The sequence below is a fragment of the Dipodomys spectabilis genome, unplaced genomic scaffold, assembly GCF_019054845.1.
Source record: "Dipodomys spectabilis isolate Male_0828 unplaced genomic scaffold, ASM1905484v1 ptg000076l, whole genome shotgun sequence".
Taxonomy (NCBI): Eukaryota; Metazoa; Chordata; class Mammalia; order Rodentia; family Heteromyidae; genus Dipodomys; species Dipodomys spectabilis.
The window spans coordinates 9,588,100-9,613,199 of NW_024870753.1; the positions used below are offsets into that span (position 1 = coordinate 9,588,100).

At 59.6% G+C, this 25,100-nt stretch overlaps 1 protein-coding gene across 2 annotated transcripts; it reads right to left on the bottom strand.

The window, feature by feature from the left end:
* Positions 1-17,427: 17,427 nt before the first annotated feature.
* On the bottom strand, positions 17,428-23,375 carry Znf202 (zinc finger protein 202). 2 transcript variants are annotated; one of them, XM_042682823.1, is made up of 7 exons: positions 23,300-23,375; positions 21,361-21,850; positions 20,687-20,831; positions 20,296-20,384; positions 19,586-19,712; positions 19,004-19,111; positions 17,428-18,551 (listed from the first exon to the last, which is right to left on the bottom strand). In XM_042682823.1, the coding sequence occupies exons 2-7, from the start codon at positions 21,754-21,756 to the stop codon at positions 17,722-17,724; spliced, it is 1,695 nt and encodes a 564-aa protein (XP_042538757.1). In that variant the 5' UTR covers positions 21,757-21,850; positions 23,300-23,375; the 3' UTR covers positions 17,428-17,721. The 2 variants fall into 2 exon arrangements, with proteins under 2 accessions (XP_042538757.1, XP_042538758.1); XM_042682824.1 differs by lacking the exon at positions 23,300-23,375 and adding an exon at positions 22,937-23,008.
* Between the last annotated feature and the right edge of the window lie 1,725 nt (positions 23,376-25,100).

Genomic DNA, 25,100 nt, shown 5'->3' on the forward strand with positions numbered 1-25,100 from the left:
CGGCCCGGCCCGGCTCCGCCCGCGGCGGCCCTCGCGGGGCCTAGGAGGCCGGGCCGTCGAGGGGGTCCATGGCCGCCCGCGGGGCCGCCGCGGCGCGGAGCTCGGGGCTGGGCGTGTCCCCCGGCCGCGGGATCCGCCCTCGTCGGCCCCGGACGCGGGGCCCCGGCTCGCGGGGGTCAGCGGGGCCGAGGGGCGGAGGCGCCCGGGGGCGGCGCGGCCGGAGACGAGCCCCTTCCCCTGCAGCGCGGTCCGCGGCCGCTCCGGCCCCTCCTCGGCGAGCGCCGTCGGTCTGGACATGCGCGGGGGCTCCGCCCGGCCCGCGCGACCCTCCCCCGCCGCGGCCACGCCCCCCACCCCGCGCGGGGCGGAGCCGGCGCCGAGGACGCGCGGGGTCCCCCGGGGCCCCCGCCGCGGTGACGTCACCGCGGCCCACAGCCGGGCTCCGGCGTCTCCCGCGCCCCCGCCCCGCGCCCCCGCCCCGCGCACACCCGCCCCCCCCCCCCCCCGCACACACACACACACCCGCCCTCCCAGGCCAGCCTCCGACCAGCATCAGGTGAACTGGTTCCCAGCGCCACGCGCGCGAGACGCACCTGTTCCCCAGTCCACCCGCGATGGAGGAGCGGCGCCCCATCCCTGCGCCCCCCCCGGCCTGCGCCCCCCCCGGCCTGCGCCCCCCCCCCGGCCTGTGCCCCCCTACGCCTTCCCTCCGCGCCTGCAGCCCCCTTCCCCCCCCCTTAGGCCTTCCCCGGTCTACGCCCTCCCCCGGTCAACGACCCCCCCTCCGCGCCTGCGGCCCGCCCCCGCCCCGGCCTGCGCCCCCCCCACGTTGCTCTTAACGCTCGTTTCCCAGCAAGAGGGCAGTGGCGTCTGGATCCTGGGCATCGGCCGCAGCCGCGACGCAGATGGAGGCTGAAGTGGCTTCACCGAACTCTCGGGCCCAGGCACGCGTGCCTCCCCCCTGTGGGTGCTGACCGGGAAGGCGTGCCCCTCCCCCCATGTGCGTGCTGACCAGGAAGGCGTGCTCCCCATGTGGGGTGCTGCCCAGGCCCCCCCACGTTTGTCCATTTGAAGGCCCAAGGAAGCGCTGGCGTACTTCATCCCCCCACGTTAGAAACGTGGCAATACAGTTTGCGTTTAAAGCCAGCTTCCGCCATCCACGCATCCGTGGAGCTTCATTGCCTCTTCCTTTTTTTCTTCCTTCTTTTTCTTTTTTTTTCTCGGTCGTGGGGCCTGAACCCTGGGCCTGGGCGCTGTCCCTCAGCTCTTCAGCTCAAGGCTAGCGCTCTACCACTTGAACAACAGCGCCACTTCCGGTTTTCAAGTGGTTTATTGGAGATAAAGAGTCTCATGGTCTCTCCTGCCCGGGCTGGCTTTGGACCGAAATCCTCAGATCTCAGCCTCCTGAGTAGCTAGGGTTATAGGCATGAGCCACGGGCACCGGGCTCAGTGAGACTCATCTCCAGTTAGCCAGCAAAAAGCCACAAGTGGAGCTGTAGCTCAAATGGTAGAAAGCTAGCCTTGAACAAAAAGCTCAGGGACAGCGCCCTGTATTCAAGCCCCAGGACTGGCAGAGGAGGAGGAGGAGGAGGAGGAGCAGCTGCTGCTTAAGGGGAGGGCTTCCACACTGAAGCTTATAGTTTCAGAGATGTTGATCCATGAGGACGCCGCAGAGAGGCAGAGGCAGAGCAAAGCTGATCTAGTGGTAGCAACAGGAAGCGGGTGAAGAAGACAACACTGGCCACACGCATGACCCACTTCCTCCAGCGAGGCGCCATCTTGCACACTTCCACCATCTCCCGTTTTGACCTCATCAGCAGATGAAGCCCTTGGTGCCGAGTGGGAGTTCTGGTGGACGCACCCCATGCCAAGAGGGCTCCATCCAGCCGACGGATGAACATGAGGGAGCACGGGAAGAGTGAAGCGTGGAAGCCAAAATCAATACAAGGATCAGAAGAGGTCTGTCAGAGAAATGGGAGAGCCCTGCAAGGTGGGGTGCCAGACAGGCCAAGGCAAAAGAGAGGCCCAGGGCCGTGCTAGGTGTGCTCAGAGACTGAGAAGAGGACGGCATGGAGCGTCTTCAGGGGGAGGGAACAGCATGAGGAACAGTGTGGTGGAGGGGCGTGAATGGCGTCTGACACGTGCAGGGGGCGGGATGTGGGAAGGACAGCAATAACAAATCTGACCTGAAGGCTCACGCAGGGGGATGGTACCACCAGGTACCAGGAACCCTGTTCCCCCTGACTGCTGGAGGGGGCGGGGCGGGGGACTGTGGGAGAGGCAGGTGGTCTCAGTCATGGGGTCCCCTTCTGGAAACCCAGAGAAATGCCAAGAGGAGCATTTGAAGATCAACAGGTAGCTGAAGTCCGAGTCAAGACGGGGAAGTGCAGCGACCTGCCTTTGCCATTCTGAGGAGACTTTGAACAGCAGGGCATCCCGCCGGACAGGGGAGGGAAGAAACAGGTGTACACCATAGCCAGGAACACGGGGAATTAAGCCGCATGGGGTCTCCAGGCCGTTCCCTCATCCGGCCTGCCAGCCTGCTGTGCACTGTTGTCACAGCAAAGGATGCTGGGATGAGAACCGGAAACAGGGACCTGGTGCTTGAACTATGCAGGCCCTTCCTGGATTCCACGGGAGAACCCAATGGTGAGAGGATCAAAGCGTCCAGGGGATGGCTTGCATTTCAGCCAGGATTCAGAGGCTCACGCCTGTAATCCTAGCCTTTCAAGAGGCTCGGATGGAAGACCAAAGCCAGGCCCGAAGCCCTGCACCCTTGGTTCACGCCTATAATCCTACCTGCTCAGGAGGCTGAGATCTGAAGATCAGGGTTCAAAGACAGCCCCAGCAAGAAAGTCCTTGAGACTCCTGTCTTCAGCTCAAGGCTAGCGCTCTACCACTTGAGCCACAGCGCCACTTCTGGTTTTCTGGTGGTTTATTGGCGATAAGAGTCCCACGGACTTCCCTTGCCTGAGCTGGCTTTGAACTTTGATCCTCAGATCTCAGGTCTCTGGGATGACAGGCAGGAGCCACCATCGCCCAGCTGAGTATGAGATTCTTATGGGAATCACCAGAGAGTCCTTTAACTCTGTTTTCAATCATCAGGAAGTGACTAAAAACTAACCTAAGACAAAATAAAGATGACTTAGATTTTTTAAAAAGGCAATTGTACAGTCTAATTCACACTCCGGAGTTAAGCGTTCTATCAAGAGTGCCAGGCATATGGCAAGTGTCATACAAGTGTTTATTATTATTATATTTGTAACTTTTTTTTGGTTGTAGGGCTTGAGGACCTGGGCGCTGTCCCTGAGCTTTTTTCACTCAAGGCGAGCACTCTAGCACGTTGAGCCACAGCTCCACTTCTGCTTTTCTAGTCATTCACTGGAAATAAGAGTCTCACGGACATTTCTGCCTGGGCTGACTTTGAACTGGGATCCTCAGATCTCAGCCTCCTGAGTAGCTAGGATTACAGGTGTGAATACTAGCACCTGGTATTTATAACTTTTTTTGAGCTCTGAATTGTAGAGTGTCATACATACTATCTAATAAGTGTGTATTATTACTATTTGATAGACTGATAGAAACTTTATTTTACTAGTTGATATTGATAATTACTAACAGTGAATAGTGATAGTGGCTGTTTTATTGGGAAACTGAAGCAGAGTAGCAAATGGGCAAGATCTGGGCTCAAACTCAAGGTTGTCTGATTTTCTCCTGCAGTAAAGTGTTCACCTCGGCCATGATCTTACCTCCCTTCTTTGTATCAGAAGACTTTCTCTCCCAGAGGAGCAAATCCAACCTGACACTAAATGACAACTGCAGACACTTTGAGTAGAGAAGAATTCCTCAGTGCTTAAATAAGACACAAAATCCAGTGTGCTTAGCATCCTTAGTTTTAGGTCTCTCTCTCTCTCTCTCTCTCTCTCTCTCTCTCTCTCTCTCCCCCCCTCTCCCTCTCTCTCTCTCTCTCTCTCTCTCTCTCTCTCTCTCTCTCTCTCTCTCCCCCCCTCTCCCTCTCTCTCTCTCTCCCTCTCCCTTTCTTTCTCTCTCTCTCCCTCCCTCCCTCTCCCTGCCTTTTTTCCCCTCTCTCCCTTTTACTCCCTTTTCTCTCCCCCCTCCCTCCCTTCCTCACCCCCTTCCCCCACAGGAAGGAGACAGGATGATAGAGAACATGCTGGAAATGCATTCCAGGTGAAGTCATGGGCGTATTTTGCTTCGTGGTGTACTGCAGACCGACCTCCTCCCCCTGATCAAGCCCCTGGCTCCGCTGGCTGGAGAGCCAGGGAGCGGAGCTGGGGCGCAGCTTTCCTAGAAGTTCCTGTAAGATGAGCGCCGCAGCTGCCACACTGGAGAGCTTTATTTAGCTCCTCTCAAAACAAGTCCCTCCCTGCCCTCCCTGCCACGCGTGCTTCCCACCGGGCCAGGGCGGAGGCCGGGCAGCGCCGGCGGCGCAGGCTGCCCGGCGTCAGACCAGCCTCTGCGGCCGTGCGGAGAGGGCTCTCCCTGCTCGCCTCGGTCCTCTGCACCTTTCCTGCCCCGCCCAGCCCAGCCTCAAGGCCATTGTGACCTTGATCTTGCTATTCTTGTGTCCGCCCACAGAGGGAGACTCTTCTTTCGTGGGTCCCAGATGTGAAGGAACAAAAGAGGGCACACCGCTGCCCTGGCGAGCAGAGAAATCGGAGCACGAAGGAAAGGATGCGAAACTGGCATTATGCCAGGTTTACACAAGCACGGACAACGGAACGAGTAACCTCATCTTCCATCTGTCTTAAATCCCGCCGCGGTTTGCCTGCGCCGTGAGAACTTCGTTCTCATCCCACCTCCCAGCATTTTTCAGCAGACATCTGGAACGTTCTGCTCTGGGCCTGTCTTCCAGCCTGGGGATGAGCAGATCCTGCCCAGGGTGAGCGGGAGGATTGCTGCCCTGCAGGGCACAGGGGCCCGGCTCACGAGGCGCCTGGCTTCCTGCTCTCCTGGGTACCGCTTCTAACTACATCGCTTCCCTCGGTTGCCATGGAGATCGGGGTGCGGGCGCCCCCTGTTGGCCTGTGGAATAACACAGTCTTCATGGCTTCATCTTCCCTCCCACCTCCTTCCCAGTCCTCCTAACTCCTACCTCAACTGTAGACACTCACACTTGTGTCAGAACAAGTTACACGAATAGATTTGCCTTAAATATATCACCCTGACAGAACAACGGAGAACAAATTGGAAACATGGTCCAGGTGAAGTCATCTATGCACGCCCCGCAGGAAGTTTGAAATGCCCAAAGTACCATCAGATACGCTTTCCTACTTGAGTCTCAAGAGAGCCTGTAGAAGGTGAAGTAAACGTCTCAGGCACTGGTCAAAAACAAAGAGAGCTAAAGATATGAGTGAGACTTGTGCGTGATCACTGTGTGTGTGCTGTTCACAGACGTGAGCTCGTGCGTGATCACTGTGTGGTGTGCTGCTCACAGACGTGAGCTCGTGCATGATCACTGTGTGCTGCTCACAGACGTGAGCTCGTGTGTGATCACTGTGTGTATGCTGCTCACAGACGTGAGCTCGTGCGTGATCACTGTGTGCTGCTCACAGACGTGAGCTCGTGCATGATCACTGTGTGCTGCTCACAGACGTGAGCTCGTGCGTGACCACTGTGTGTATGCTGCTCACAGACGTGAGCTTGTGCGTGATCACTGTGTGGTGTGCTGCTCACAGACGTGAGCTCGTGCGTGACCACTGTGTGGTGTGCTGCTCATAGACGTGAGCTCCTGCGTGATCACTGTGTGCTGTTCACAGACGTGAGCTCCTGCATGATCACTGTATGTGTGCTGCTCACAGACGTGAGCTCGTGCGTGATCACTGTGTGTGTGCTGCTCACAGACGTGAGCTCGTGCGTGATCACTGTGTGCTGCTCACAGACGTGAGCTCGTGCGTGACCACTGTGTGTGTGCTGCTCACAGACGTGAGCTTGTGCGTGATCACTGTGTGGTGTGCTGCTCACAGACGTGAGCTCGTGCGTGACCACTGTGTGGTGTGCTGCTCATAGACGTGAGCTCCTGCGTGATCACTGTGTGCTGCTCATAGACGTGAGCTCCTGCGTGATCACTGTATGTGTGCTGCTCACAGACGTGAGCTCGTGCGTGACCACTGTGTGTGTGCTGCTCACAGACGTGAGCTCCTGCGTGATCACTGTGTGCTGCTCACAGACGTGAGCTTGTGCGTGATCACTGTGTGCTGCTCACAGACGTGAGCTCGTGCGTGATCACTGTGTGGTGTGCTGCTCACAGACGTGAGCTCGTGCGTGACCACTGTGTGTGTGTTGCTCACAGACGTGAGCTCCTGCGTGATCACTGTGTGCTGCTCACAGACGTGAGCTCCTGTGTGATCACTGTGTGTGTGCTGCTCACAGACGTGAGCTCGTGTGTGATCACTGTGTGGTGTGCTGCTCACAGACGTGAGCTTGTGCGTGACCACTGTGTGTGTGCTGCTCATAGACGTGGAAACGTAACCGCTTGCTGTTCCCAGCGCTCTGTGGGTTCTTGCAGGATGGAACAGAAGCAATGCGACCATCGCAGTGTGGGTCACAAGCTTTCCCCCACAGTGTGGAGGTGATGTGCTCCGTCCCTCATCAGCTGGAAATGTGTATGAACTGCACACACGCCCGCCGAGGGCTGCTGAAAAGACTATGCTTTGGTAAAAGGCGGAGGAGTGCCTTCTGATGCTCACACAAATCGGAACCGTTTTGGAAAGTTTTCACAGTGTGGCGATCCCATTCTATCAGGCACGCTGTCGAGAAGGACGCAGGCCTGTCACAGGTGCTCAGTGAGCACCGCGTTCCCTGCACGTCCTCCTGTGCCTCCAGACCAGCTTGTTCCACGCAGAGCCCCCCCCATCACGGGTCACCGCGAGCATCCTCAGCCCGACCCTGCCTGCGGCTGCCAGTTCACGTGTGGTGACTTAGTGGCCTACGTCTGCCCGGCCATCACCCGAGGCCCAGCATGAGCTAACCACTCCCGCCCCTCATGCATGCCACCAGAGCCCACCAGAAGCTAACGATCATTTCTGTTGAGCACCAGCACGCGATGCCACTTTGAACATTCGCGTTTCCTCTCGTGAAGAAGGAAGCGGAGGGGCAGGTGGAGGAGGAGGAAGGCTCTTTGGCCAAGGGCGCAGGCAGGGAAGCAAGGCGGTAGGAGAGGCGGCTCTGTCTCGGAAGCACTGAAGCTGTCAGGCTGACATAGCTGAGACAAATCTATTCGTGTCACTTGCTTCATCCTTCCTTGCGCTGCATCCCAAGGAAGGGAAGGAGGGAGGAGAAGAGGAGGGACGGCGGCCTGGGGCACAGTGCCATTCCTGTGTTCTTCTCTTGAAGCAGCAACAGGAAGAACCAGGGGTGGCAGAAACAGAAACTGCAGTGCAGGCTCCTCAAATAATAAAACTCCAGGTGGCTCTGAGGGGAAAGTCTATGGTGCCACATCAAACGGAATTTGGAAAAGGAGCGTTTGTTTAGAAGATACCAGCTGTGTTTCTGCTTTTCTAGTCTACCCTTCCCATGAATAAGAGGCACGGCCTTGAGCAGTGACTCCGTTACTTCCCTGGAAATGCTTTTCCTGTCTTTTAAAAAATGTTTCCTTTTGCTCCACGCTTCCCTTTCTTTTGTGCTAGTACTGGGGCTTGAACTCAGGACCTTGCACTCTCACTTGGCGTGTAGGTTCAAGGCCAGCGCCTACCGCTTCCAGCTTTTTGTCCACTCAGGCTGGCTCTGAACATCATTCTCAGATCTCAGCCTCCTGCTTGGCTAGGAGTATAGTTGTGCGTCACCAGGGCCTGGCTTCTGGAGATACCCATGAGTGCAGTTCCTGTTTCAGATGATTTCTTGGCCCTTTCGGTTCTAGCATTCATTCATTGTTCATTCAATAACAATCAGTGTTGTCTGTTGAACTGCATCCTGAACACAGTTCTTGGCACTAATGATACAATGTATGAGAAAGAATACTCGCTGTCAAAGCAATTCATTCCCTAATGGCCACTCTTGATTTGATGGGACTGAGAGATGTCTAAAACACTCTACTGTAGATTGCTGATTGACATGTGGGTGAACCACCGAGGGAGTGGTCAGAGGTGATTGACGTGTAGGAGAGCCACTGAGAGCCTCCTGAATGTTGGCGGCACCATCCGGTAGGCTGCGGGCCCCAGATGGAATAGAACAGGAGCCTGTGCAGGTTTTCTGTTGGTCTGGGCTCCCTGGCCACCGCGTTAAGCGCTGCCCTGCTTGGCCGAGGCCTCCCGGCTGCGGTGGACCAACACCTCCGTGCCGTGAGCACCGCAGGCCTTCCCTTCCTTCATCTATGTTGCTCAGGTGTTTTGTCCCAGCAATAAAAGTGTAAGACCGTCTAGTGAAGAGGACAGGCCCCTGCGGTGACACAGGTCCAGGGACCGCGGGAGCACAGGGCAGGCCTGGAGAAGCCCGTCCCAGGGGTAACTCGAGAGTTGCTTTTGCTTTTAACTCACGGATGCCAATAGCCAGCAATAGTGGGAAGGCCGAAGACTTGTGTCAGCTGCCAGGCATTACCAGCGTTCCCGGAGCTGGTTAGTAACCCCGGCCCGTAGGTCTCAGGGTGCGGAATGGGAAGAAATGCAGGCTCGGGGGCCCGTGACCCCCCCAGGCCCACGAGGCAGTGGGGGCGCCCGGAGCCAGGCCCCGGGCTGGAGGGCAGAGGCAAGGCCAGGAATCCGAGTCATGATGCCCGCCATCCCATGGCCGACCTGGTCGCGGTGCCTTCCGTCCTCAGAGCTGGCCTGGGCCTGGGCAGGACTCAGCACTGGGTCAGGATGGCGGAGGCATCAGAAGAGAGAGCCTGGCGGAGGGAGCCTTTGTGCTGCCTGCCTGTCCCCGAATGTTGTCTAACCCTGTGCTTCCTTGATGGGGCCTGCGCAGAGCAGACCAGTGTCCTAGACATTGTTTCAAGATGGACGTTGGAATCTGAGTTCATAAAGCTTGAAAGACGAAGAAATAAAAAAGAAAGAAAACCCTTGGTGAGCGTTGATTGACTTGAGGATCTCCGGGAATGGCGGGGGTGGGAGGAGGAGGGAGGGTAGGGGAGGGGGGAGGGGGAGGGCCCCACATCTTCGCCTCTGGGAGTGGTGGGTGCTTTAGCTCCTGCTTGCAGATGTGTTATACATCAGACTTGCTGCCCCTGAACGCGTTTCCATGGCAACCTTCCCCAGCAGGCAAAGAGCAGCGCGTTCAGCTCCAACTGGGAGGCTATGAGATAAAAATAAATTCTGATGGATGTAGGAGGAGCCGCGGGCGCCTGCGACCCGGGGATGGCCTGGTAACAACACCAGACAGAGCAAACTTTCCTATTTCCCTTACCTGCCTTTTTTTTCTTTTTGCGGTCATGGGGCTTGAACTCTGGGCTTGGGGGCTGTCCCTCAGCTCTTCAGCTCAAGGCTAGTCCTCTACCATTTGAGCCACAGCGCACTTCCAGTTTTCTGGTGGTTTATTGGAGATCAGAGTCTCACAGACTTTCCTGCCTGGGCTGGCCTTGAACCTCAATCCTCAGATCTCAGCCTCCTGAGTAGCGAGGATGACAGGCGTGAGCCACCCTTCTCCTGCAGCCAGGAGGCGGGGCTGGCCGCCAGCTTTCCCTCTGCTGGTCTCATTCCTGCCGCCTCTGCTGGTCTCATTCCTGCCGCCTCACCTAGCAAGAGATTCTGAGGTCTGAGCGTGGACCTGGCCTGGTGGACGACGGACAGAGCACAGTCTCAGGCAGGGACTCAAATGCAGGCCCAGAGCCCAGCTGCCCTGCAGAGCCTCCATTTTCTTCCCTTGGGAACGCACCTTTCCATTGAACAGTGAGCCTCACACGGGACAGTCATAGGCCTGGTTCAAGTATTTTTTTTTTTTTTGAGAAATGTTTTAGAAACAAAGGAGAGGCTGGGAAGGTGGGAAGGTGGCTCCAGGTGGAGCGCTCGCCTAGTGTGCGTGAAGCCTTGCGCTCGATGCCTCAGCACCACAGACACAGAAAACGCCGCAAGTGGAGCTGTGAGCCAAATGGTGGAGTGCTAGCCTTGAGCAAAGGAAGCTCAGGGTCAGTGCCCAGGTCCTGAGTTCAAGCCCCAGGACTGCCCCCCCTACAGCCCCCAAAAGGAGACAAGCATCTGTGCAGTGCAGGTTGTGGTGATGCGTGCAGCACAGCTCCTGTGGGAAGCACAGGGCAGCCAGGGCCGGAGGATCGCATCCTCAACCTCCTTTCCCGGTCAGGAGCCCAGACCAGGGCACAGCACAACGCAGCTGGCACTGACCGGGGCCCCCAGTCCACAGGAAACCCTAACCTCCTGGCAAGGTGGGATTCCGAGGCCGGGCTTTGCAGAGAAAATCAGGTTTAGATGAGGTCCTGGGGCAGGAGCCTCCCGATGACTGGGCAGCCTTCCAAGAAGAGCTCCCCAAGAAAGACGCCGCCTCCACACTCACATCTATGATACCAGCTCCTCAGGAGGTGGAGATCTGAGGATCCCAGGTCATAACTAGCCCAGACCGAGAATTCCACAAGACTCCACTTCCAAAATAACCAACAAAAAGTAGTGTTGGAAGCATGGCTCAAGTGGCTGAGCACCAGCCTGGCAAACCCGAGGCCCTGGGTTGGAAGTGGAGGTGTGGCTCAAGTGGTAGAGCTCTGGCCTGGCTTGAAAAAGCTAAGGCAAGAAGCAAATAAGGCTCGCGTTCATAAGCTTGGGGCGAAAGAGGGAGGGAGAAGAAGGAGAGAGATGGGAAGATGCAGAATTCGGACGCTTTTTGTCACCCCAAAGGAAGAGGCCGCATGAGCAACAAGGGGGAAGTGGCCATCTGCAACCCTAGGAGAAAGAACTCTCCCGAAACTAACCATGACTGTACCTTGTTGCCGGAATCCAAGCCTCCAGATGGGTGAGGAGATCATTTCTATCGTTTTCAGCTGCTTTATTTTTGAGACGTGGTCTTGCTGTCCAGTCCGGGAGGCCGGCCTGGAGCCTCACCACCCCCTGCCTCGGCTGAGACTCCCGGCATGCACCGCCACACTCCCTGGAGGGGTCCAGGGCTTTCATGGCAGATGAGGCAGTAACTTGATCACCACTTTCTCCTAGACGTGGTCCAGGGTCCCGGCATCACCAGGGGTGGTGAATGACATCTCCTACGTAGTCGCAAACCTGCCAAACCTTCCCGAGCAGCAGAGGGCTGAGGTGAAAGGCTCTCATCAATAATGCACCATCTTAGATGAACAAAGCTGGGCTGGGCAAAGATGTAGGCAGATGGGCGTCTTAGAAGTGGGAGTTAGGAAACGTACTAACAAGGAGAGAAAGTCAAAAGGGTTTCTGAGTCCCAGGGTTCTCTGTGCATGGTTACCAGGTTGGCCCAACCTAGAAATAGAAGACCCTCGTCTCTCACATGGGCCTGGCGGCCTGCGTTCTCCCGTCCACTCCTTTCCTGTGAGACGCAGGGCAGACCGGAGGCTGCTCCCACCATTCTATTACAGGACTTACACGTAGCCTGTGCCCACCTTCCTGTGAGGCAGTCACTCTGGCGAGTGCGGGCGGGCGGGCCCAGCGCCGATCCCTGGCTCTTCCTCCGCAGGGATCAGCTGCGGGGAGGGGCATCTTGTCTCTGCATCTCCTGTCCATTTCCTGGTCCGGCCTGCTGTGTGCCTGCAGGCAGACTTCCTGTCTGCGGGCAGATGAGGCTCAGCTAGCGGAAAGGAGCGTGGAAAAAACTACCAAAAGATGCATGGTTTATCTGAGTCCAAGACAAACAAATGAAAAACACCAAACCAACCAACCGTAGGTGGCTTTTCTGCCTGTGACGCACTGTGACCTGGCCAGCGTAGGCCCTGCAGAGGGCTGCCCCGTGGCCTCAGGACTCCAGCTTTGGATTTGTGGATCTGGGGTAGGGGGGGGAGCTGGGGGGAGGGGCTGCGGCCTCAGGCAGCCCGGTGGCTCCTCACTGGGCTGCGTTCAATATGGAGGTTCGAGGCTGTTTGGTGCCAGTGGTGAGCAGGGATTGTTTAGGCTCCACTCCGTCCTGATGGGGATTCATTGTCTCCCTGATCCCAGGCCTGCCTTGTGGGACGATGCTGGCTGACAGCGCAGGCTCCTTCTTGATTGTCTGACTGCCACAGGCTGCAATCTTTGCGTGTGAGGGCTGGGCCTCTCGGGCCTCTCTCCCTCCGAGGGCGCGTGGGGAGGCCTGGAAGGCCAGAGCGGACCCCAGCAGAGCGGCCGAGGGGACAGGGGACCAGCGGGAAGGGACAGGGGACAACCCTGGGATGGAGACGAGAAGTCAAACTCCCGCTCAGCACACGCGGCAGCGTGGGGCGCGTCCTCAGCGCTGCGCTACTTTACTAGAGACCAGGTGACAGGGGTCGGCCCCCCTCCCCCCCCCCCCCGGCTCTCTGGGAAGGTCCTAAATGCTCCCGTGTGTCACTGCAAGCAAGAAGCAAAGGCGAGCAGGGCACGGGAAGAGGAGGCAGCAAGCACTGGGGCTGGAGGGGGCGAGGGACAGACGCCCCCCCAGGCCCCCAGAGGGAGGGAGCTGGGGGGACTGGCTGCAGAACTGTGTTACCACAGCGGGGCTGACAGCTGATGCAGATGCAGGGGGCTCCACAGCCGCCGCTCGGAGACGAAGCCACCCGCGTGCGTGGGTGAGGCCGCTGATACATGGAGCAGATGTCTGCAAGGACGGCAGAGGTTGCAGGAAACACTGGACCAGGCAGACAGGAGGCGGGAGGGGAGGGGAGGGGAGGGGAGGGGAGGGGAGGGGTGGGGAGGGGAGGGGAGGGCTGCCCGGCCCAGCACTCTGGCCCGGCCTCTGAGCCTCCGATAAGCATCTCCTGGTGCTGAGGCAGCCTCCCAATCCATTCCAAATTGGATTTTCTTCAATGCCTTAATTAGACTTTGCTGAAACCACGCTTTTCGCCCCCCCCCCCCCCCCCCCCCGCAGTCTGAGCTCCAGTCCTGAAGTGACCCCTGGTTCACATTCGTGGGTTTCTCATGCTTTTCTTCTGCCTGTGTATGCGGGTGTTGATGGCTGGCGAGTTCCATGACCTGCAGTTGTTGGCATTAGATTTGAGATGGCGGAACGGGGCGGCCGCTGGCGAGTCTGCCTCCTCCAGCCCCGCCCCGCGCTGGAGCTCCTGAGGCTGAGGACTCTTGAGAAGGCCTGTGGGGACAAGGCCATCAGGGGTGCCTGCAGGTCCTGACCTGGGCCTCCCACCAGCTAGCCGGGGTGAGCTTTAACCCAGGCTGGTCATGAGCTCCGTCCTTCCGGCCTTGGCCGCCACGCAGCTGGACGGCAGGCACGAGCCACTGGCCCCGGGCTGTGTTGGATTCTGAATCTGCAGAGTCTGGATGTTCGTAATGGTGACCACTTCTCTGGTTGTTTTTGATTCTCTCCTGTGAACGGAGAAGCCTTTACTCTTCTAAAACGTTATTTTGTAGCATCCTTATTTTACTTTTAGATTACCTATATACCTATTGACCCAACAGATGACAAGCTCTTCGTATATTCAAGATCTTCGTTTACGAATTTTTAGTGCCCACCTTAACTCTCCTCCTGGACATTTAATGAATTCATGTCTGGGACTCTGAAGATGGTGGCAAAATGTCGCCACCTGGTGTCCGGAGTGAAGGAGGGGGATTGGAGGCAATGGACTCACTCTGAGGTTTTTCTTTTTCTTTTTTTGGTCCGGTCGTGGGGCCTGAACTCTGGGCCTGGGCGCTGTCCCTCAGCTCTTCACCTGAAAGCTAGCGCTCTACCACTTGAGCCACAGCGCCACTTCTGGCTTTTTTTTTCTTTTTGCTTATGTGGTGCTGAGGAATCAAACCCAGGGACTCATGCATGCAAGGCAAGCACTCTACCACTGAGCCACCTTCCCAGCCCCTGAGGTTTTTCTTATACACGACTTTTAAATTACAGCCCAGATTACTTTAGGTTTTCTATATTTACTTTCATGTTTTGACACTTACTGTTTTGAGTGGCGGGACTTTTAACTTCTTCAGCAATTATTTACATTTCAAAAGCTGAGCGTTACAGCCAAGGTGGTCAGTGCTGAGGATCCCGAGGTGGATTCCAGGCCCGGGAGGCTCTTGTGGGCTTGCAAGGTGGACAGGAGGCAGCTGTCCACCCATCCATCCATCCTCCCATCCGTTCACTCATTTACTGTTCAATACCTACTCCTGAGCATTTGCTGTGTGCCAGACCTAACAGATAGCCAGGATCGGAAGATGGGTGCTCCGAAGCTTGCTGCTCAAAGCAAAGACCGGCCTTAGCTGTCTGAGTGCACGCCCCTGCAGAGCGGGCCAGGGGAGCCCCGGACTTCACTGGGCTTCACACACAACAAGATGGTCCTACATAATTTTTTTCATCAAACAGCAATGCTTCTGTTTAACACCTTAACCATAAAACTACCTTAAAAAACGAAAAAAACATTTTCACCATAGCCAAGTTATGGAAACAGCCCAGACCATCCTACAATGGACGAGCGGATCAAGAAAATGTGATTATTTTTGCACACAGGCAACACAAACACATAAGTGCGTGCGAGTATCTGTATATATATGTGTGGGTGTGTACATATATATATGTATATATATATAGGTGAGAGTAGGGACAGACAGACAGAATTGGCACGAGGAAAGGCCACAAAGCGGAGTGTGTGTGTGCCATCCTGAGCATGTGGGAGAGTCAGAGTCTGGTTTAATGTTTTAAGGAAGTGAATGAAGGTCTGGTTCAAGCGGTAGAGCATCAGTCCTGAGCAAAAAAGTTGTGAGGATGATAAGCCCTGAGCTTATCACACGCGAGGAAGGAGGGGGGAGGGGGAGGAGGGGGGAGGAGGGGGAGGAGGGGGGAGGAGGGGGGAGGGCGTCACTCACTGGGGATGCGCATGACCCCAGAGTGGCCCAGAGTCCTGAGCGCCCTGCAGAACCCGCACGGTGCCGGCCCTCCCATGCAGGGAGGGGTGCAAGGAGGCCGAGGTGGGTGGGACAGGTCACGGACAGGTAAGTGGAGGAAGGGAGAGGGAAGAACGTGGCACAAATCGCCCGCTTGCGCTGCGCAGCCTCCCAGCTCGGGTGCGGCCAGGGCTCTGGTCTGGCAGACCCTTGTGTCCGCACTAGACATCTTTGTATGTGCACCTCTTGCAAGTTTGGTGCAGCGCCAGGAAGCTTTAAAACACGGGATGCCAGTCAGTCTATGCTGGTCTAATGCCCTTGTCAATTTTAATTCTGAGATGGGCACAGGAGCATATTCCTGCAACCTCTTCACTTGGGAGACTGGATCTGCAGACCCCAAGTCACAGCAGCCAGGGAGTCTCTGGTAAGCCCTCTAGTGGTGAGTTCTTAAACTACACGTTTGACAAAGCGGGGATCCTGCTTCATTTTTCTCAAGGGCTCCGGGAGCCTGGGGCTTTGGTCCCAATACGAAGATTGGCTTCTTAGTGATCTACAAGTGTCCTCATTTTACCCACAGAAGCCTTAGAAGTGTGAAGTAACCCATGCGCCCCAGGTTGCCCATGACAGAGGCAGGATTTGCACACAGCTGCAGATGCCTGCCCAGGGCCTGTGTGGGCTTAATGCCATGCAGGGCACACAGCAGGTGTACACAGACGCTTAGCAAATAGGTGGATGCACCCAGGTCTGCTTTGGGATACACACACGCACGCACACACACACACGCACGCACACACACACGCACGCACGCACACACGCACGCACGCGCACGCACGCACGCACGCACACACACGCACGCACGCACACGCACGCACGCACACACGCACGCACACACACGCACGCGCACGCACACACACACGCACATACACACACGCACGCACATACACACACGCACGCACATACACACACGCACGCACATACACACACGCACACACACGCATGCACGCACACACACGCATACACACACACACGCACGCACACACACATGCACGCACACACACACACGCACATACATACGCACGTACACACACGCACATACACACGTACACACACATACATACGCACGTACACACACAATACACACACACACACATAGGCTGACTCCATCTCTTGGCATTTCTGGTGGTACTTGCTCACAGGGATTGAGTGATTCTTTGCCGGTCTATGCTGGTCTAATGCCCTTGTCAATTTTAATTCTGAGATGGGCACAGGAGCATATTCCTGCAACCTCTTCACTTGGGAGACTGAGAAAGACGGTCTCAAAGATGAACCTGATTTCTAACAACACTGAGTTTGTTGCTCAACACAACTGCTGCTCCTTTGCTATGCCAGGTCCCTGCCCCGCTGCTGCAGACACGGGAGATGACACACCCTTCCGGAAGGGAAACTCCAGCGGGTCACAGAGGACCAAGATCTACTGTCTGCATCTGAGACCTTGTCGGGGAAGTGAAGGTGGTGTTCCAACTGGTGTTCCAACCAACCAGACCGGCCCTAGCCCTTCCCTTTGGCGCTGGGACATCTCAGGGCAGACTGTGCGCACCGTGCTGTGTGGACCTGCGCCTGCTTAGCAGACGCTTCCCTAGCCAAAGGCAAGACCCACGTCTTAACATGCATTACAGACTCCCAACTGTCACTGTGCTGGTGGAACATTCTGGACTCGGAGATCTATTTGTAAGGAGGAGGAGCTTCATACGCATTAGGATAGGAAGGCCTGGAAAGTGAGTGGACAAAATGGAAAGCACCAGAAAACGAGCTCACGTGGCTGTGAGGATTATTTTATTTCAACTGTATTTCCGCAAGGGCTGCGGCTGCCTGGTGTTCAAATGCGGCCCGCGCCTCCCACCACGACCGACTTCCCTTAGTGGACTGCTCGGACGCGTGTGGTACACGCGGAGCCCCGGACTGTGGAACAGGTTAAAAGCGGGGCACAGGAGCCGGCCCTGAGGAGCACCCCGCGCCCTCCACACAGGCGGCTCCCAGCTGCCCTCCCCTCATGCCCGCGGCCTGCCCCGAGGCACTGCTTGGTTCTACAGAAAACTGAAGTCACGAAGCAAAAGCCAGCCACACACAGACGCGGGAAAGCCCTTCACCCCGGCGGGAAAGCCCTTCACCCCGGCGGCGCGCCGGGCCGAGGCCGGAGGAGGGGAGGCCGGCAGGCCCGCCTGAGTTGGCTGACAGCAGTTAGAACAAGACAGCCGATCAAAGAGGCAGCTGACGAGCCCCCCTCAGCCCTCCCCGCTCCCAGCATCACGACAAGACAAGACAAGAGCGGGGCCAGAGGGATGGCGGCGCCGTGTGGCGAGGTGGTGGGGCACCGAGCGAGCGCCCGTGCGGAGCTCAGGGCTGTGTGCTTTAAGAAAGCTGCAGGCGCCGCCGAGCCAGCCAGCCAGCCAGGCCCCAGCCAGCCATGCCCCAGCCAGCCAGCCAGCCATGCCCCAGCCAGCCAGCCAGCCATGCCCCAGCCAGCCAGCCAGCCATGCCCCAGCCAGCCAGCCAGCCATGCCCCAGCCAGCCAGCCAGGCCCCGCCGTTGGCCGCTGTGGGTGGCACTAAGGCTCCGCCGCCGCCCCGCTCGGCGTGGCCACACACCGCTATCACTATCGCTGTGGCTATCACCGCCTGACCATCTGACCCGACCCTGGGAACCGTCACCTGTCACCTGTGTTCAGGGTGTGCTTGGCGGGGGTGGGGGGTGAGGGGTGCTGGTGGGAGGGGTGCAGAATCGCAGCAGGTGGAGTCCATTTGCAGAGGGGTGGGGGCTAGGTCTTCTCCTCGTGGGTCCTCCGGTGGCGGTTGAGGTGGTACTTCCTGCTGAAGCCCTTCCCGCAGGCCGGGCAGGGGAAGCGCCGCTCCTCGGCGTCGCTGTGCTGGCTGAGGCTGAGCTCCCTGACCACCGCGTGCACCTCTCTGTGGGCCAGGAAGCTCCGGTGGTCCCCGAACTCCTCCCGGCACTCGCAGCAGACGTAGGGCTTGTCCCGGTGGGTGGCCTGGTGGCACACCAGCACGGACTTCTGGCCGAAGCTCTTGCCGCAGGTGTTGCAGTGGAAGGGCCTCTCCCCGGTGTGCGTCCGCCGGTGCCGGGCCAGGTCCGAGGCCCAGCGGAAGCACTTCCCGCAGTCCCCGCACGCGTAGGGCTTCTCCTTGCGGCCCGCGGCCTCCTCCCCACGCCTCCGCGGCGGCGGCGGGCGCTTGTGCGCGCGTCTGTGCACCTTCTGGTGTCGGGCCAGGTGTGCGCTCCGCGTGTAGCTCTTCCCGCACTCCACACACTTGTAGGGCCTCTCGCCCGTGTGAGTTCTCAGGTGTCTGATGACGTGGGAGTTGCACCTGAAGCTCTTCCCGCACACGGGGCAGCCACGGCCCTGCTCCGACACGGGGGGCGCGGGCGTGTCTTCAAGACTCGTGACCCCACTTACTTGAGAATTTCTCCCCCCGAGTCTCCATTTGTGAAGTCTATCCCTGCTGTCCCCAACTACCACTTGGCAGTCTGGAGTCCGGGCGGCCGCCTGGTCTCCCCGGGCGGGCCCGCGCGTGTCCTCCGCGCTCCCGCCCTCTTGTGCTGCACACTCGTGCTCATCTCCGCTTCTGTCTCCTACACAAGAGTGAGGGGAGAAAAGCAGGCGTTACAACGGCTCGCGCAGCGCTTTCCACACGAGGCGCTGGAAGGGCACCGGTGGGGAGGAGACTGCAGAAGGCATCGCCAGCCTCAGGCAGCCTGTCCGGGCAGGTGCCTGTCACGACCTGTCAGCAGGGACACACGTAAAGGTTCAAGCAGTGAAGGGCGGAGCCGATTCCAGGCTAGTCGTGATTCTTTCTGCACCGCCTGGCAGTGGGGGGCGTGGGGGGGGTGAAGAGGAGGACAATGGCAGGAATGACAGACTTCTTAGAAGCAATGAGCCTGGTGTCCCAGTGCATACCTGTAATCCCAGTGTGGGGATCACGAAATGGTAAGACCTCGGCTCAAATAGAAAACACAGCAATCCCGAAACAGCTCAAAAGACAAAAACAACGGGGCGAGGCCCCGGGCAGTGCCCCACTCCTCACCTGTGTAGGTGAAGCTCAGAATCTCCGGCTCCTCCAGCTCCTGGTCATCTGGGACCTGCGGCTCCCCCTCTCCCAGTGTGGTGTCCTGGAGTCTGGGGATGGGAAACGCTGCTCGAGAGAGGGGAGAGGAATCCTGAGTGAGCCCGGAGGGCCCTGGTCAGTGCAGTTGGTCAGTCAGATCTTTGGTCTCTTCAGCCCAAGTGCCTAGGCTGAGGAGCCTCTCTTGCCTTTCAATCATCAAACCACTGCAGATCTTACTCCTCCCCCACGCTGAGGAAAGCGGGTTAGATCATCTCTCCTTCCATGGTCTCTATATTCAGGCTCTAGCGTAGCCTCTAGCTCTCATGAGGTTCCATCTGCTTTCCCAATCGTTTCCCTTGGAAGCAGGCTCTTCAGCTAATTATTCCTTTGATCTCATTGGTATAAAAAATCTTAAGTTCAGTGCTTATAATTGCTCACATGACCCCAAATTTCCATTAAAAACCTTTGCTTGGCTATGCCGGAGTAACCCCAACTTTCCAATGAAGACCTCTGCTCGGGGCAGGCAGAGGGAGACAGAGGGAGCCGCGGGGAGCTGCTTACACAGCGAGACCACGATGCCGCAGTCCTCTTCCAGCACGTACTCGCCGTAGAACTCCTGTGTGGGCTCCAGGTCTCCCCACTGCTCCTGGGAGAGGTACACGGCCACATCCTTGAAGGTGGCCAGCCCCTGGAACAACACACGCGGCCCACTCAGAACCTGACATGTCAGGCAGCCTCCTGCTCTCCACCGCGGAGCCACGCGGCTCCCTTGCCCCACCCAGAGCCTTCAGGGACGCCCAGGCCCTGCGCCCGCTACTCCACAAGGCTGCCCTCCCCCACAAGGCTGCCCTCCCCCACAAGGCTGCCCTCCCCCACAAGGCTGCCCTTCCCCACAAGGCTGCTCTCCCCCACAAGGCTGCTCTCCCCCACAAGGCTGCCCTCCCCCAGGGCCGACCGCGCTTCCTCTTCCTCAGGGTTTACAAGCTGTCACTCACGCCCCTCTATGCCTGAAGCAATTCTACCTTCCTGTCTTCAGGTTTTCCTCTCTGGGCATCCCTGTGTAACATCCCTGTGTAACCTTGCTCAATGCTGTCACTCAGTCTGTCTCGGCAGTGCCGCCAGCCCTCCCTACAAACAGCTAACACGTTCATCTGTAAAGACGGAGCGCTGCCCCGCTTCGCTGGCTCTAAGCACACACAGAGTTCACACGGAGCGGCGCAGCCCACCCTGGCCGCTCGGCACACGGCAAGGCACGAAGGGGTTGGTCGCACCTGAGAGAGCGCGGCGAGAAGGGCGGCCATGCTGGGGTCTCCCAGGCCCCTCTCCACGGGAGGGCCCGGCTCCTGGGGCGCTGGCACCTCTAAGAAGAAAAGGCGGCAGAGATCAGAGACACAGTGCAAAGCTGAGCACTGCCCCAAACTCCCTCTGAGGGGAACCCAGACACCCCAATGCCACCACCTACACGACCAGCAGAGTGATGAGCACAAATAACAGCCGCATGCTGTGGAGCCGGCCCACGCGGGGGGCCTCCCAGCCAGTGTCCAGACTTCTTCCCACCACCACCTCCCAGTCTCGGGAGCACCCTCCCGCCCAGCCTCGGGAGCACCCAGCCCCTCCTGCCCAGGCCGGGAGCACCCAGCTCCTCCCGCCCAGGCTGCCCACCGCTCTCTTGTGGGGGCGGCAGCCCCTCTTCACGGCAAGGGCTCCGCTGCTCGGCTGCCCCCTGGTCTGGACTCTGGATGGCGCTCTGTGCTGGGTGCACCGTCTCTTCCGACAGGACCTCCTGGCCCTGAACATGGACAGTCACCTGGGGAGGAGCCCAACTTCCAGTGACCACGCGGTCAGAAGGAAACTTCCGGTCATTTCAGAAGCTGCTCAAGCAAAAGCTCCCAGGGGGCGGGGGCGGGGCTCTGGCTGCCCAGGAGAGTGCGCGTGAGGGCCGAGCCACCCCACCCGGACGGGCAGAGGGACGGACCGCCACTGTTCTGCTCTCCTCACCCCTGCTCCCACATCCCAGCACACCGTGAGGCCCCTCCCACCTCACCCCAGCCTTCACCGCTTCCCGCCTCCCTCCCGGATGGCAGGTGGAGGCTGAGTTTGGGATAACCTTTGATGGAAGTCACAAAACCCCCCTCCCAGGAAGCCAAAGAAAGAAATGCAAAGACAAAGGAAGACCCTCAGTGAACCCCAGCAAGTCGCGATGACAGGCGCGCGCTCAGCCCTTCCCAGGGCTCCAGGATTAAGAGCAGCCCTGGGCAGAGCCCGTTCCACCGGAAGGCAAGACACGAGGCCCGTGCGCCCGCCGCGCCACACAGGTCAGGACTCCCCCTCCTCACCCACCGCCTTGGGCTCCTGGGTTGTTTCTGCAAACCCTCCACGAGGGTGACTGCCTCCTCTCCGCTTTCTGGCCGCTGGCCCCGCACCCAGCTCTGCAGGTCTCCGGGCAGCACCGTGAGGAACTGCTCCAGCACAAGCAGCTCCAGGATCTGCTCTTTCGTCCGCCTTTCGGGCCTCAGCCACTGGCGACAAAGTTCCCTGAGTCTGGTGAGCGCTTCCCGGGGGCTGGCGGCTTCCTGGTAGCGAAAGCAGCGGAAGTTCTGGTGGGAGGTCTCCAGCACAGGCTCCTCCCGCCGCGACGCAGGCCTGCAAGCCAAGTCATCTTCCAGTTTCACCATCAGAATCCCCTCTTCCTCCCACAGCTCCTGCTCCTCCGGTTCCAAGGCTGTGGCCATCTCCCAGCTCCAGGGGCTTCACACCATCGACAGCTCACACGGGCAGTGCCCCTCGACCCAGCCTGGACACTGCGGAAAGGCTGCCCCAAGGGACCTGGGACAGAGAAGGAAAGATGAACAAGAGCAAACGCTGGAAGCGAAACAAGGCATCGAGAGTTCTGACTTTAACTGTGGTCCTTTACACATACAATTTCACACGACTACCCAGCCCCCCACCCCAATCTCCACCACCACACACTATGGGAGGAGCTACTGGGGCGGGGGAGATCCCGACTGAACTGTGGCCCTGTACCGCCTGGCCTAGGCCCGGCCTGGTTTGCCATCATCTCTTGCCTGGACCAGTGCCCCATGGGCTCACGTGGCCCACGGCAGCACTCAACTGGCCAGGAGAACGCTCACAGCAGACTGCTAACCAATGTGCTTCTGGCCGTGGTCTGTTACGCTCCCCGTGGGTTCAGATGTGCTAGCATGCGCATTCTAAGACACCACAGGCCAGCGCTACCCTCTCCAGACCAGAATCCCTGCAGTGCCGCAGGACTGCAGCCACAAGACTCCCTGCGGAGCTTCTGCCCTGCGTCTTCTACAGTCAGTTCTAACACCTTTCCTGGCGAGGCACATAAAGGTGAGCAACAGTGAGAGTAAAGGGAGGGAGGAGTCTTCAGAGGGGGAGGACGGGAAGCGAGCGAGGGCTGACGGGGTTAAGAGCCCCAGCCCAGGTCCCCAAAGAGGCAAATTCTAGCTCCAGATCTCCGGGTCTCACAGACAGCGCAGGGCGGCGCTGCCGACCGCCTCGCCCAGTCCGCCCGACTCCGCCCCGGCTGCGCAGAGGCCGGCCGGGGAGGCCGCGGGGCAGCACCGCGCCATTCTGCGGCCCCGGGCCGGGGGCGGAGCGAGGCGGCCTTGCAGGGCGGTCGGTCCTACTCTAGGTCTCTCTCCAGTGTCCGTCCTCTGAAAGGCTCCGCGGCCCCACGAAGGGCTGGCCATCGGGGCACACACGAGGTCGGGCCAGGCTGGAAGCCAGGAGGCGCGGGGCCGAGGGCCTCCGCCTTGGGCACAGACGGCAGCGCCGCAGGCGAGCAAGCCGGCGCGGCGCGGCCCCGAGGTCGATCCCGGCCTCGCGCGCTCCCCGCGCGGGGCCATCGGCGCAGACCCGCCACCCCGGCTGCCGGTGCCCCACCACCTTCGGAAGTAGTTCCGGGGTCAGGGCCGGGGAAGGGGCCGCACGGCCGGCCACGTCCACGGCGGCCTCCGCTGCGCCCGGGGGCCGCGAGCCTCCCCGTCCCGGCGGACCGACAGCAGCTTCCGGTGAGGGCCGGGGCCGGCGTCCCGCCGGGGTGCGCGCGGGCGGCGGCGCCGGGGCCGGGGGTCAGCGTCCCGCCTCCGGAGGGACGGCGACCGCGGAAGCCGCGGCGGGGCGGAGGCCGGGAGGCCGGGAGGCCGGGGCCCGACGTCGGCCGGCGCCGCCCCGCCTCGGTTCCCGGACGCCGCGTCCCGTCTGCCGCGAGGGCCGGCGCCTCCCGCCTCGCCTCCCGCCCGCACTCACGGCTCCCGCGTCTGCGGCGGCTCCGCCCCGCCCGGCCAATCCACACCCGACGGCCCCGACGGCCCCGACGGCCCCGACGGCCCCGCGGAACCCGAGCGGCGCGGGCGCCCGGCGCGTCGGAACACGTGGGGCCTATGCGCCCGGAACCGGAAGCCGCCGCTCGCCCCGCCTCCCGGCCGCCCAGGGGCCTCTCTAGGCCGTGGGAGGGCGGCTCCGCTCGGTGACCCGCGCAGGGGCGGGGCCCGCTGAGTGCGCTCCCCGCGAGGGCGTCGCGGCTCCCGGCGCCCCGGCCGGCGGCCAGGCGGGGACGAGGGGCGCTCACAGCGCGCACGCGCAGAGCACGGGCGCGGGGAGGCCCCGCCCACCCACGGCCGGAGCTGCGGGGGCCGGAGGCCGGAGCTGCGGGGGGCGGAGGCCGGAGCTGCGGGGGGCGGAGGCCGGAGCTGCGGGGGGCGGAGGCCGGAGCTGCGGGGGGCGGAGGCCGCCGCGGGCTTTGTCGTGCGGCCTCTGCGGCCCGAGCTCCGGCCTCGGCCCGGGAGGCCGCCGCTGGGCGCCGCTGCCCGTCTGCCTGTCGGTCTGTCTTTCTGCTTCTCTCTCAGCCTGTCTGTCCGTCCGTCCGTCTGCCTGTCTTTCTGCCTGTCCGTCCGTCCGCCTGTCTGCCTCCCCGCCTGTCTTTCTGCCTGTCCGTCCGTCCGCCTGTCTGGTGCCGGCTTGCTCACTCACCACAGCGCTGCAGGTCTTCTTAGCATTTCGGACTTGTCCAGAAATTCCCATCCTGAACCCGCGGTGCGGGACCCCACGCGCGGGGGCTGCCCTTAGGGGGGACCCACCGCCCCCCGCATCCGCGGCAGGGCCCCTCCGGGCCTTGGCGGTGGCTTTGCCGGCTCCGCTCGCTTGATCCTTAGGTAAGGACCTCTCCTTCCAAGCAAGGCCGAAAGCGCAGCCTGGAGCTGGCGCCCGGCGGCTCTGACCCTCGTCCTAAATTGCGCCCAGCTTGTAAACTGAGTAACACTGCTGTTCTGGGAAATGGATCTTTTGTCTGTCTTGTTTCAAATGTAGAGGAAGCTCAGTAGAAGAGCAGTTGGGGCTCGCCCCATTTCCTCTGCCAGGTGCTGCCGGTGCTGTTCTGGGTGGTCGCTGCTTTGTGACTCGGATCCCTGTTGTCTGGCCAGTGACACTTCTGCTCCTCTCTGACAATTTCTGTTACTCTTGTCCCTTAAGTCACCTTTCCTAGTTGCCACGTGCTGGCTTTCCCTTCTCACTCATGTCCTGTTTGTCGACGAGAATCTATTCATCATGACTTGAATGATGCTATTAACCCTTCCTGGTCGAGAGAGTGTGTCAGGATTTCTCTTCAGAGGTAGAACCAATAAAGTCTAGAGATGAATAAAAAAATGTATTATGGAAAAGGCTGAGAAATGCCAAGATCTGCCCTCTTCAAGTGGAGGAGCAGGAAGTTGGTGACACAACTCAGCCCCAGGCCGGAAGCCTGGGAGCCGGGAAGCAGGGAAGGGAAGGTGCTAATCGTTGAGTTCTGGCCTGTGAGGGTCAGAGAAGCAGGTGTTCCCGGATCTGGAGGGCGAAGGTCAGAGAAGCAGGTGTTGGGAATCTGGAGGGCAGGAGGGATGGGTCCCAGCTGGAGGGGGCGTGTTTGCTCTCCCTCTCGGGATGTGTGGGAGTCCCAGTTCTGGAAAGTGGACCCTGGATCGTTGAGGAGAAGGGAGCTTCTGGGTGAGGAGGCAGGCCGGCTGCCAGGAAAAGCCCTGCCACCCCTCTCCTGAGCAGTCCTGGGAGACGCCCC

Coding starts and splice junctions, on each gene's coding strand:
- Znf202 (XM_042682823.1), bottom strand. CDS start 21,756: ATGGCCACAGCCTTGGAACCGGAGGAGCAGGAGCTGTGGGAGGAAGAG. Junction 20,832..21,360: donor CCAGGAGCCCAAGGCGGTGG/GTGAGGAGGGGG, acceptor GCTCCTCCCCAG/GTGACTGTCCATGTTCAGGG. Junction 19,112..19,585: donor CGGCATCGTGGTCTCGCTGT/GTAAGCAGCTCC, acceptor TCTCTCGAGCAG/CGTTTCCCATCCCCAGACTC.